This window comes from Hemitrygon akajei, chromosome 14 (genome assembly GCF_048418815.1).
Source record: "Hemitrygon akajei chromosome 14, sHemAka1.3, whole genome shotgun sequence".
Taxonomy (NCBI): Eukaryota; Metazoa; Chordata; class Chondrichthyes; order Myliobatiformes; family Dasyatidae; genus Hemitrygon; species Hemitrygon akajei.
In genome coordinates this window covers 80,046,967-80,060,572 of record NC_133137.1, presented here as the reverse complement: position 1 = coordinate 80,060,572, position 13,606 = coordinate 80,046,967, and the positions used below count along the sequence as shown (strand labels likewise).

At 43.6% G+C, this 13,606-nt stretch overlaps 1 protein-coding gene across 4 annotated transcripts in view; it reads left to right on the top strand.

Annotated features, from left to right (window-relative positions):
- The window catches only part of dmtf1 (cyclin D binding myb-like transcription factor 1), a 101,068-nt gene that overhangs the window by 59,027 nt on the left and 28,435 nt on the right, over positions 1–13,606 (top strand). For all 4 annotated transcript variants that reach the window (XM_073066435.1, XM_073066437.1, XM_073066438.1 and 1 more), the window contains exons 6-8: positions 2,040–2,116; positions 5,760–5,917; positions 6,007–6,039. In XM_073066435.1, the coding sequence (XP_072922536.1) occupies positions 2,040–2,116; positions 5,760–5,917; positions 6,007–6,039 (268 nt within the window). The remainder of the gene's footprint in view (positions 1–2,039; positions 2,117–5,759; positions 5,918–6,006; positions 6,040–13,606) is intronic.

Sequence of the window (13,606 nt, the reverse complement as noted above, 5' to 3'; positions counted from 1 at the left end):
TAAATGTCCATTGTAATTTCCATCCATGCATTTAAGGTTGGGCTCTCCTGTGAGGACAACTCATGTCTTACTAACTTGATTGAGTTTTTTTTTGCTGAGGGTGATTGATGAATTTAGAACTGTGGATGCTGTCTACATGGATTTTAGTAAAGTGTTTGACAAAGTCCCTCTTGGGAGGCTCATCAAAAGATTAAGATGGATGGAGCTCATGGTGAATTGGCCATTTGGATTCAGAACTGGCTTACCCTTGGGTGACAGAGGGTAGTTGTCAAAGGGACTTATTCTAGCTGGAGGTCCGTGATTAGTAGTGTTCCACAGGGATCTGTACCGGGACCTCTGCTGTTTGTGATGTTTCTAAATGACCTGGATTAAAATGTAGCTGGTTGGATTAGTAAATTTGCAGATGACATGAAGATTGGTGGTGTTGTGGATGGCATAGAACTGGTAAAGAAAACACCGCCATACAAATCAGTTGCAGGTGTAGGCAGAGAAATGACAGATGGAGTTTAACCCTGCCAAATGTGAAATGTTGCACCCTGGTACATCAAATGTAAAGAGACAACTGCAAGACCCTTAACAGTGTTGATGAGCAGAGGAATCTTGGCATCTAAGTTCATAGCTCCCTGAAAGTGGCGACACAGGTTGATAGGGTGGTTAAGAAGGAATATGGCATGCTTGCCTTTATTAGTCAAGTAAGGAAGTTATATTGCAGTGTAGCGGTGTGCTACACGCAGCGCTAAAATAACAACACGGAGTCGGTAAACTGCAGTCAAAGATAAAGTTTATTCCAACTTCACAGCCTTGTTTTAAAGCCTCTCTCCCCCGCCGGATGCCTCGAGAGGCACGTACTGACACCCCCTCAGGCTTTCTCCCTTTGTTGCGGACCTAGCCTTTGTGCCTGCACACTGGCTAATTGTCAGCCGGTTCGAGTGTGCTAGTAATTGGGTCGCCACAGCAGCTTTATAAAACTCTTAAGTTAGGCTGCATCTGGAGCATTGGTCACCCCATTATAGGAAGGAGGTCAAGGCTTTGGAGACAGTGCAGAAGCAGTATGCCAGGATGCTGCCGAGACTAGAGGGCATGTGCTATAACGAGAGGTTGGACAAACTCAGGTTGATTTCTCTGGAGCGGTGGAGGCTGAGGGGAGATCTGACCAAGGTTTATAAGATTGTGAGAGGCATGTACAGAGAAGATGAACGTCTTTTTCTCAGGGTTAAAATGTCAAAACCCAGAGGGCATGCATTTAAGGTGAGAGGGAATAATTTCAAAGGAAATGTGTGAGAGGCAAGTGTTCTACGCAGTGAGTAGTGAGTGCCTGGTATGCACTGCCTGGGGTGGTGGTAAAGGGATATGGATCAGGGACTTCTGAGAGTTGTTTCGATCGGCATGTGAATGTGAGCAAAATGGAAGGATCTGGGCATTGTGTAGGCAGACGGGATGTGTTTAGTTAGCCATGTGAGTTACTAATTTAATTGGTTTGGCTCAACATTGTGGGCAAAGAGCTTGTTCCTCTACTGTACTGTTCTATGTAACAATTCGTTTTCTCAATTTTATTTATTACTTATACATTATTATTATGTCTGTATTTGTGCAATTTATTGTCTTTTGCACATTGGTTGCTTGTGTGTCTTCGTGTGTAGTTTCTCACTGATTCTATTGTGTTTCTTTGTATCCCTGCTGTTAGCAGACAATTAAACAGAATGATGGAATGGACTCTTGACCTCACAATCTCCCTCGTTATGATCTTGCACTTTATTGTCTGTTATTGTCTACCTGCACTGCACTCTCCCTGTAGTTGTTACACTTTATTCTACATTCTGTTATTGTTTTACCCTGTTCTACCTCAATACACTATGTAATGATCTGATCTGTATGGATGGTGTGCAAAACAAAGTTTTGTGTTGTACGTAGTGATAATAAACCAACTTATCTCTGTGGAAATGAAGATTTGTGAACTTGAAGCTCTAACCTGTTACCTAACCACTCTCAGTGACTTCTCATTTAAATATCTTTGAATATATACTTTTTTTTAAACCTAGGTCACAAGTGGAAGCAGGGAATGTGGTCAAAGGAAGAGATAGACGTCTTAATGAGCAATATTGAAAACTACCTACAGGTGAGCTGTTTAAGGTGATGGAGGCCTACAGGTGAGATGGTGAAAGTGATAGAGGCCTACAGGTGAGATGGTGAAGGTGATAGAGGCCTACAGGTACTACCTACAGGTGAGATGGTTGAGGTGATGAGGCCTACAGGTGAGCTGTTTAAGGTGATGGAGGCCTACAGGTACTACCTACAGGTGAGATGGTTAAGGTGATGAGGCCTACAGGTGAGATGGTGAAGGTGATGGAGGCCTACAGGTGAGATGGTTAAGGTGATGGACACACAAGAGACTGCAGATGCTGGATTCCGGACCTACAATCAATCTCCTCAGTCAGGCAACATCTGTGAGAGGAAAGGGCATGAGAGACATAGGAGTACAGATCTTCAGTCCAGCTGCAAGATTTCAACACCAAATGTCAACAATTCCGTCCGTTTTCACCGTTCCCCACACCCCAACAGATGCTGCTCGATTGTTGCCTTAGCTAAGGTTTCCAACTGAGGCCATAGGTTTCATATTTTACAGAAGTTTATGAGACATAGGAACAGAATTATGCCATTCGGCCCATCTAGTCTGCTCTGCCATTCCATCATGGCTGCTTTATTATCCCTCTCAACCCATTTCACCAATCTTCTCCCGGTAACTTTTGACACCCTTACTAATCAGAACTTCGGTTTTAAAATAAACCCAGTGAATATTATATAGGATGTGCAGCAGGGAAATGAACTATCTGACCCAGAGTCCATGTCGCAGTTCATAGTCCCCTTGGGTCTCCTCCCCTCATTCCTCAGTCAAATCACCAGCATGGTTCTCTGTTCCATTTCCCTTCACCATGATGCTGTCGACAGATCCTCTGCTCCACAGATGCTGCTCGATCTGAGTTTCTCCAGGGGGTTAATTTTGCTTTCGATTACAGCATCTGCCATCCTTTCCATCCCCATTATATCTGCTCCAACCTTCTCTAAAATACATTCTGTTATGTAGTCTACGGCCACACTAGCCTGAAAACACCCGATTTGTCCGATCTCAAAAACTAAGCATGTAGTAGTAGTAGTAGTTAGTAGTAATGCTTACAGCGCAGGAGTCCCAGGTTAAATTCCTGCCTCTGTCTGCAAGGAGTTTGTACATTCTCCCAGTGACTGCATGGGTTTCCTCAGGGTCTCGCATTCCAAAGACGTCCAGCTTGGTAGGTTAATTGGCCACATGAGTACGCTTGGGCAGCCCAGGTGTGAAAAGCCCATTACAATGCTATATCTCAAAATAAATAAAATCTGCATCGTTCACCTCAACAACTCCCTCTAGCAGTAAGTTCCATATTCTCACTGCTCTCTCGGTGAAGAAAATTCTTCTAAATTTCCTATTGGATTTCTGAGCCCCTGGTTCTGCTAAGAGGTTCGCCCCACCAGAGGAGACCTTCTTTCAGTGTCCACTCCTTCAAATCCTTTCATAATATATCCTCTCCACTCATCTGCTTTGTCCTGAGATTTCTGAAAGGTCCATGAACTATTACCTAACTATTTTGCATTCTCTTTGCAATTTTTAATATATATTCTTATTGTAATTTATAATAATTTTTATATGTTGCACTGTAAAACAACAGATTTCACGAATTTGGTCATTGATAATAAATTTCATTCCTTTCAGTCCAACTGATCCAACCTCACCCCAATGTCCATTATTTTATATATTTTATTGTTTTATTTTATTTTTTCATTAGAAATACAGCACGATAGCAGGCCCTTTTGGAAAACATCCCAGGATTTAAAGCCCTTTCATTAAATCCAGAGCTATCCTCTAAAAGGACCATTAAGCCACCATCTTTACAGACTGCCTGGTCTTTGCTATGTAGGTTCTCACTGGACTTTTCTCTCTTGTTCCTCCTCCTCCTCTAGTCTCCTCACCGAGCTACTCACTCACTGTTTCTTCCCTTCCTCTGCGCTAAAAAGCCAAGCACCATGAGTAATTTCACTGATCTTCATTATCTTCGTTAAGTTGCCTTGGCCTCTCACACCATCTTCATCCCCAGTTGTCATCTTCATTTGAAACAAGCTGATTGCAGCTTCAGACCCTCATTTGACTTGCACATTAGCTCCTGAGTGTTTTCTCCATCACTTAGTCCAGCATTGCCACAACTTCCCCTGGCCTTCCTGGCTGCCGAAACACACTTCGTGCCTGTGGGATTCCAATGATTTTAATCAAAGGTTCTTTCAAAAGGGCAGGAAGGAGGCACAAAATTCATTGCTTCACAGTTGTTTTATTAGGCACTAATGGAACAAAGAGAATTGAAAAAGTAGAACTTCAAAACTCTAGTAGCTAAGAACAGAGAACAGAATGACTAAAGAAGAATATGGCGGACCAACATGGTCAACCCTTCATTGGTCACACTGCTTCGTTGAGCACTTTCGCACCATCCGTCACAAGCGGGACTTCCCAGTGGCCAGACATTTTAATTCCCATTTCCACGCCGACATGTCAGTCTCTGGCCTCCTCTTGGGCCGAGATGAGGCTACCCTCAGGATGGAGGAGCAACACCTTGTATTCCATCTGGGTAGCCTCCAACCTGATGGCATGAATATCAATTTCTCCTTCCAGTAAATAAATTCCTGCCTTCTCCACTTCCCCTCTGTTCCCCACTCTGACCTTTTACTATTTCTCAGCTTATTACTTCCCCCTGAGTTCCACCCTCCTCCTCTTTCTCTTATGGTCCACTCTCCTCTCTTAGCAGATTCTTTCCTCTCCGGTCCTTTACCTTTCCCACCCATCTGTCTTCACCGATCACCTTCCAGCTAGCCTCTTTTCCCTCCCCTCACCTTTTTATTCTGGCATCTACCCCCTTCCTTCTCAGTCCTAAAGAAGGGTCTTAGCCCGAAACGTTGACTGTTCCAAAGAAAGATGCTTCCTGATCTGCTGCTGAGTTCCTCCAGCGTTTTGTGTGTTGGTTTGCAAATCTTCGATTCTTCCCTCAGTAAACCTCATCTAATCAATGCTACTGCCCATGTCCTCTACCTCTCACTCTCTCACCCTCCCCCTCCCCTTCACCAATGGTGCCCTGATAGGAGTTCCCTACCTTAAGACTTCCAGTTTAAAGCTTAAATACATTGGCTTCATCGGTCCTCCAAATCACAAAACTCTTCTCTTCCAAATTCCTGAACATCGTCAGCCAGAAGTTCCAGTTGTTTTCTGCACCTCTTCACCCCACTGTGCCCCTTGAACATCCTTCCAGTGTTAGAACCACATGGTGAATACACAATTGGCCCTGCAAAGAAAGGTTGCCAATGTCTGACACATGAAGATCTCTGCTTTTGAGCAATGCAGTGTTAAAGGGTGGCGCGGTAGTGCAGTGGTTAATGTAACGCTTTACAGCACCAGTGATCGGGATTCAACTTCCATAATCACAGGGGTTTCCTCCGAGCGCTCCGCTTTCCTCCGATACCCCAAGGACGTATGGGTTAGGGTTAGTAAGTCGTAGACTATGCTGCCGTGTTGGCACCAGAAGCATGGCGATGCTTGCAGGCTGCCCCCAGCACATCCTCAGACTGTGTTCGTCATTAACGCAAGTGCAATATTCACTGTATGTTTCAATATACGTGTGACAAATAAAGCTAATCTGTAATCTTTAATATCCTAAAACACTGTTCCTGCTTTCCATGCCTTTCCGTAGATTCATGGTCTAAGCGACGCTACAGAAGTCATATTTGAAATGTCTAAAGATGAAAGAAAAGATTTCTACCGAACGATTGCGAGGGGTCTTAATCGGCCATTGTTCGCAGTGTACAGAAGGGTGCTCCGAATGTATGACAACAGAAATCACGTGGGGAAGTAGGAAATGTATTCTCATAACACTTCTAAAGTCTGAAAATTATTTTGCGTGATTAAATTGCTTAACCATGTTGAATTCTTCTTATCAGGTACACACCACAAGAAATCGAAAAGCTCAAAGAGTATGTATTTTGTTGTCTTTTATTATTCTAAGTCATTTAATATTTTTCATTTCAAATACATTTTTCACCTTCTCCATCTGTAACTTGTTTTTACTTTTTACTGCTATCATAATTATGTGTTTTATATGTGACTGTTGGCACTCTGTTTTGCACCTTGGCCCCAGAGTAACATTCTTTCATTTGGCTGTACAGGCGTCTCTCGCTTTACGAATGTTCGCTTTACACCACTTCGCTTTTACAAAAGACCTACATTAGTAAAAACACGAAATGCTGGCAGAACTCAGCAGGCCAGACAGCATCTGTGGGAGGAGGTAGTGACAATGTTTCGGGCCAAAACCCTTCATCACTCCTGATGAAGGGTTTCGGCCGGAAATGTTGTCACTACCTCCTCCCATAGATGCTGTCTGGCCTGCTGAGTTCTGCCAGCATTTTGTGTTTTTATTTATTTTCAGCATCTGCAGATTCACTCGTGTTACCTACGTTAGTAACCTGTTTTTGCATTACAAAGAGGATTTTCACTTTAACGAAAATTTTTCCAATATAAATTAATGGTTCTTCACTTTACGCCATTTTGGTTAAGAAAGATTTTATAGGAACACTCCACCTTTGTAAAGGGGGGGGGCCTGTGTTTATGGATATTCATGTGTAGTTGAATGACAATTAAACTTGAACTTACTGTTAATGTGCAATCAGACAATAGTATTTACAAAATTTCTATCCCCACCCCACCCCCAGCTGCATTCTGTTGGTAACTGACTTCCACTAGATGCTTTATAAAGGAGTAGGGTACCTGGGCTGGTAGTTCAGAACGTTGAACTGATGATCAAACCAGACATGCCCAAATACCTCAGACAACCGCACACTGATGGAGACTCTGATTTTCCACCCCCCACACAGGACTGGGACTTTTTAAAATTGCATGTAGAAAGTCTCATGCCTATGTGGTGTGGAAAATACTGGGGGTGGTGGTGGAGGCAGTTACATTAGGGACATTTAATAGACTCTTAGATAGGCATGTAGATGATAGGAAAATGAAGGGAAGAGTTAGATTGATCTTGGAGTAGGTTAGAATGTTGGCACAACATTAGACCAGAAGATACAGTGGGCAGGAGCCACTCAGCCCATCGAGTCCACTCCGCCATTCCATCATGGCTGATCCATACTCAACCCCAAACACCTGCCTTCTTGCCATATCCTTTCAATTCCTGACCGATCAGAAAACGATCACCTTCCACCTTAAATATACGCACAGACTTGTCCTCCACCGCGGTCTGTGGCAGAGCATTCCACACATTTACCACTCTCTGGCTAAAAAAAAAAGTCCCCCTTGCCTGCCTTCTAAAGGGTCACCCCTCAGTTTTGACACTGTGCCCTCTAGTTCTGGATACCCCCACCATAGGAAACATCCTCTCCACATCCACCCTATCTATTCCTTTCAACATTCGGTAGGTTTTGACGAGATCTCCACACGTTCTCCTAAATTCCAGTGAGTAAGGACCCACACTATGCTGTTCTATCTGCAATAAATCAGTGCCATACCATGGGTTTCGGACTGCTCAGATGGATCATTGCGTTGAGCTTTTCCTGAAGCGATAGGTTGTATGAGGTTAAAGGAAGAGGTGTCAAAACATATGTTGAGTGCCTTCAGCATGACAGTGATGGTGACGGTGCCTTTGTGTGTTAGTGTAAGATCAGAAATAGTGTGACGTTAACAACCTGCAAAAGAAGAGCTTTTGATATCATTCAATCCAGTGCATAAACTATGGTATTGTGCAATAAATTTTCGAGACCTATGCATCCAGAAGTCAAAGCAGCTGCCAGCAGTTTGTTGGAAATTTTTGACTTTAACGTCTTATTTTCAGTGAATTATCCTGAAGGTTTTTTTTATTTTGCTGAGTCTCATGGGGCCAGCATTTATTTCCCCGTAGTTGATGCCTGCGTGAGATGGAAATAAAAGTCACTGGCGTTAGAACAGGTCGTAGGTCGATAGACTGATGTTTCTGACTGTGTAATTGAATATTGTTTCTCTTTAATCTACAGTTAAAAGTGGTTCATCAGAGCTGCACAACTTAGATATAGGCCCTTCGGCCCAACTGGTTGATGCTGACCAAGATTTCTATTCAACTTAATCCCTGGTTTCTTCCCATCCATCCCAGTCTGATGAGGGTCTCAGCCCGAAACTTCGACTGTTCATTCCCCTCCATAGATGCTGCCTGACCTGCTGAGTCCCTCCAGCATTTTGTGTGCGATGCTCTTGAATTCCAGCTTCTGCAGAATGTCTTGTGTTTAATTCTATACCTAGTTTCTGCTCCCTTCCTTCCCAGTCCCGATGAAGATTCTTGGCCCGAAACTTCGACTGTTCATTCCCTCCATGGATGCTGCCTGACCTGCTGAGTCCCTCCAGCATCTTGTGTGTGTTGCTCTGGATTTCCAGCATCTGCAGAATTTCTTGTGTTTATGATCAACTAATCCCGTTTGCATTTGACCAAAATCAGTCTGAACCATGTACCTGTAAAGTACCTTTTAAAAGTAGTTAATGTACCTGCCTCAACCACCTCCCCTGCGGTTCATTCCATGTAATGACCATCCTCTGGATGGAAAAAAGAAGCACTTCAGGTTCCTATTAAATCTCTCCACCCTCACCTTGAAAGTGGAACTCTAAGGTGGTCCACTCGGCCCTCATTATTTCTGATTTCCTCCCTGTGGATTCACCTTACTTGCAAGGTCAAGTCAAGGTTTTTTTTAATAAAACAGGTCTGCCTGTATATGTGCACACGAGGATATCTGCAGATGCTGGAAATTCAGGCAACACACACAAAATGCCGGTGGAACACAGCAGGCCAGGCAACATCTATAGGAAGAAGTATAGCTGACGTTTCGGGCCGAGACCCTTCGTCAGGACTACTCCCCCAGCATTTTGTGTGTGTTGCTCCCTACATATGTGTCACACAAAGGAACCAGCTGTCGTTTGTATAGGCACCACAATCACCTTCCACACCACTTGTGACAAAAGGCACCCTGGTGTGACCTCTTTGCAGAGTTATTCCTTATGCTTCCACTCTATCCGATCAGTTGAAATAATTTGTTAGCTAATATAATTTCCTCTATTTAAATCTTAGCCTCTTTATTGATACACTTTAAGGTGTTGAGAACATTTGTTGGACAAACTTGGGTTGTTTTCCCTGGAGCGCCGGAGGCCAAGTGGAGGGTTGAGAGGGGTTTATAAGATAGGGAGGCATAGATAGACAGCCAGTATCTTTTTCCCAGTTCCAAATGTCTAAAACAAGATGCATGCACTTATGGTGAGAGGGGGGAAAGGGCATGTTTTTTCTCTTGGCCACAGGGTGATGGGGGCCTGCAATCATCGCCTGGGGTGGTGGTGGAGGCAGATACGATACAGGTGTTTAAGAGCTTTCCAGAGAGGCACATGGACTTGCAAAGAATGAGAGATACAGACGTTGTGTCGGCAGAAGGGATTAGTTTAGTTAGGTGATAAAATACTAGTTTAATTGTTTTAACATGACATGATGGGCTGAAGGGCCTGTTCCTGTGCTGTACTGTTCTGCGCCTGGGAGTGCTGGAGCCCTGTACCACACTGTTAGGTTATAGGTTGTGGCCAACATTCGTGCCTTGTGTCGCCCGAGATTAGATGGTCTGGTCACTGTCACATTGCTTTTCCTGGGACCTTGTCTGCACCAACTGATCTGATGGTTTTCCTGCTCCACTGTGTAGAGTTATAAAGCCCTAAGACATAGGAGCAGAATTAGGCCATTTGGCACTTCAAGTCTGCTCTGCCATTTCATCATGGCTGATCCAATTTTTCTCTCAACCCCAATCTCCTGCTTTGTCCCTATATCCGTTCATGTCCTGACTGATCAAGAATTTATCAATCTCTGCCTTAAATATACATAAAGACTTGGCTTCCCCAGCTGCCTGTGGCAAAGAATTATACAGATTCACCACTCTCTGGCTAAAAACATTCCTCCCCAACTCTGTTCTAAAAAGACACCCCTCTATTCTGAGACTGTGTCCTGTGACCTTAGACTCTCCTACCATAGGAAACATCTTGCCCACATCCACTCTATCAAGGCCTTTCACAATTTGATGGGTTTCAATGAGGTCACCCCTCGTTCTGCATTCTAGTGAATACAGGCCCAGAGCCATCAAACGTTCTTCATATGACAAGCCATTCAATCCTGGAATCATTTTTGTGAATCTTCTTTGAACCCTGTGCAGTTTCAGCACATCCTTTCTAAGAAAAGGGGCCCAAATCTGCTCTCAATACTCCACATGAGACCTTGCCAGTGCTTTATAAAATCTCAAGATTACATCTTTGATTTTATATTCTAGTCCTCTTGAAATGAATGCTAGCATTGCATTTGCCTTCTTCACCACAGTGTCCCTTTTCACCTCAGTTTTTTTTGTATTTTCTCTCTATTTAGAAATATATTCTTCTACCAAAGTGCATGACCATACAATTCCCAACACTGTATTCCATCTGCCATTTTTTTGCCCATTCTTCTAATCTGTCTAAGTCCTTCTGTAGCCTTTCTACTTCCTCAAAACTACCTGCCCCTCCACATATCTTCATATCGTCTGCAAACTGTGCAACAGAGCCATCTATTCCATCATCCAAATCAATGCAAAAAGAATTGATCCCAACACAGACCTCTGTGGAACACCATTTGTCACCGGCAGCCAACCAGAAAAGGCTCCCTTTATTCCCATTCTTTGCCTCCTGCCAATCAGCCACCAATTTATTCATGCTAGAATCTTTCCTGTAATACCATGGGCTCATAGCCTGTTAAGTAGCCTCATGTGTGACACCTTGTTAAAGGCCTGAAAATACAAGTACACAACATCAACTGTTTCTCTTTTGTCCATCATGCTTGTTATTTCTTCAAAGAATTCCAACAGATTGGTCAGGCAAGCTTTGACTATGGCCTATTTTATCATGTGCCTCCAAGTACCCTGAGACCTCGTCCTTAATAATTGATTCCAACATCTTCCCAATCACGGAAGACAGATCAACTGGCCTACAGTTTCCTATCTTCTGCCTCTCTCTCTTGAAGAGTCGAGTGACATTTGCAATTTTCCAGTTTTCTGAAACCGTTCCAGAATCTAGTGATTATCAAAAGTTCATTACTAGTGCCTCCACAATCTCTTCAGCCACCTCTTTCAGAACCCTGGGGTGTACACCGTCTGGTCCAGGTGACTTAGCTACCTTCAGACCTTTCAGTTTCCCAAGAACTTTCTCTCTAATTATGGTAAATTCACAAACTTCATGACCCCTGACACCTGAAACTTCCACTATACTGCTAAAGTCTTCCTCAGTGAAGACTGATGTAAAATACTTATTTAGTTTGTTGCCAATTTGTTGTCTCCCATTACAACCTCTCCAACATCATTTTCCAGTGTCCGATATCTGCTCTCACCTCTCTTGTACACTTTTTGTATCAGAAGAAACATTTAGTATCTGTTGAATATTATTGGCTGGTTTACTTCTGTATTCCATCTTAACCTTTTTAATGACTTTTTTAGTTCCCTTCTGTTGGTTTTTAAAATCTTCCCAATCCTCTAACGTCTCGCTTTTGTTTGCTCTATTATATACCCTCTTTTTGGCTTTTATGTTGGCTTTGACTTCTCTTGTTAGCCACAGTTGTGTTATCTTTCCTTTAAAATACTTCTTCCTCTTTGGGATGTATATACCTGTATCTTCTGCTTTCTGAATTACTTCCTGAAATTCCAGCCACTCTGCCGTCATCCCTGCCGTCATTCTTTTCCGGTCAGTTCTGGCCAGCTCCTCTCTCATGCCTCTGTAATTCCCTTTACTCCACTGTAATACTGATACATCTGACTTCAGCTTCTCCTTCTCATATTTCAGGGTGAATTCGATCATATTATGATCACTTGCCTCTAAGACTTCTTTTACCCTAAGCTCCCTAATCAATTCTGGTTCATTGCACAATACCCAGTCGAGAATAGCTGATCCGCTGGTCAACCACAAGCTGCTCTAAAAATCCATCTCATAGATACTTAGAAACTCCCCCTCCTGGAATCCACCACCAAGCTGATTTTCCCAATCTACCTGCATACTGAAGTCCCCCATGACTATTGTAACATTGCCCTTATAGCATTCATTTTCTATCTCCCATTATAATTTGTTGGCCACATCCTTACTACTGTTTGGGGATCTATATACAACTCCCATCAGGGTCTTTTTACCCTTGTAGATCCTTAGCTCTATCCACAATGATTCAACACGTTCCAATCCTATGTCACCTCTTTCAAATGATTTGATTTTATTTTTTTACCAACAGAGCCACGCTGCCCCCTCTGCCTTCTTGCCTGTTCTTTCAATACACTGTATATCCTTGGATGTTAAGGTCACAGCTACAATCTTCTTTTGGCCATGATTCAGTGATGCCTACATCGTACCTGCCAATTTGCAACGATGCTACAAGTTCATCTGCCTTATTCCGTATGCTGTGAGCATTCAGATGCAAACCCTTCAGTCCTATATTCACCCTATTCAATTTTGTCTGCATCTTGCATTGCAACTCAACCTGTTGACTGCAATTTTGCCCCATCAGCAGCCTCTCCTCACTACACATTGCCCCTGTTTATAAACCAGCTACCTCATCTTCAGCACTGTCATCCACCTTTCCTACAAAGACACTTGTATTAAAATAAATGCAGCTCAGGACTCTAGTTGCACCATGCTCAACCTTTTGATTCCTAACTTTGTCTGAAGTCTTACCAACATCTGCCTTCACAACCTCTTCACTAACTGTTCTGGCACTCTGGTTCCCATCCCCCTGCAACTCTGGTTTAAACCTCCCCATGCAGCATTAACAAACCTTCTCGCCAGGTTCAGGTGCAATCCGTCCCTTCTGTACAGGTCCCACCTTCCCTGGAAGAGATCCCAATGATCCAAAAATCTTATGCCTTCCCTCCTACACCAACTCCTTAGCCATATATTAAACTGTGTAATCTTCCTAGTTCTGTCCTCACTGGCGCGTGGCATGGGTATCAATCCTGAGATCACAACCCTAGAAGTCCTGCCCTTTAACTTAGCACCTAACTCCCTATGCAGAACCTCGTCACTCATACTACCCATGTCATTGGTACCTACATGGACCACGACTTCTGGCTGTTCACCCTCTCAGTTAAGAATGCCGAGGACTCAATCTGAGATATCACAGACTTCTGCACCCGGGAGGCAACATACCATCGGGGAATCTCGTTCTCATCCACAGATGGGATCGAGATGGGATCGAGATGGGATCCTGTCAGTTCCCCTAACTAATGAATACCCTATCAACCCAGTGTGCCTCTTCTCCCTCCCTTCCCTTCTGAGTCATGGAGCCAAACTCAGTGCCAGAGACCTGACCACTGTGACATTCCTCTGTTAGATCGTCTGCTCTCCACCCACCTCCCAACAGTATCCAAAATGGTCTATCTGTTGTTGAGGGATGGTCACAGGGGTACTCGGAACTGGCTCCTTATGCTCTTTCCCCTTCCTGACAGTCACCCAATCACTTGTGTCCTGCACCTTGCATGTAAC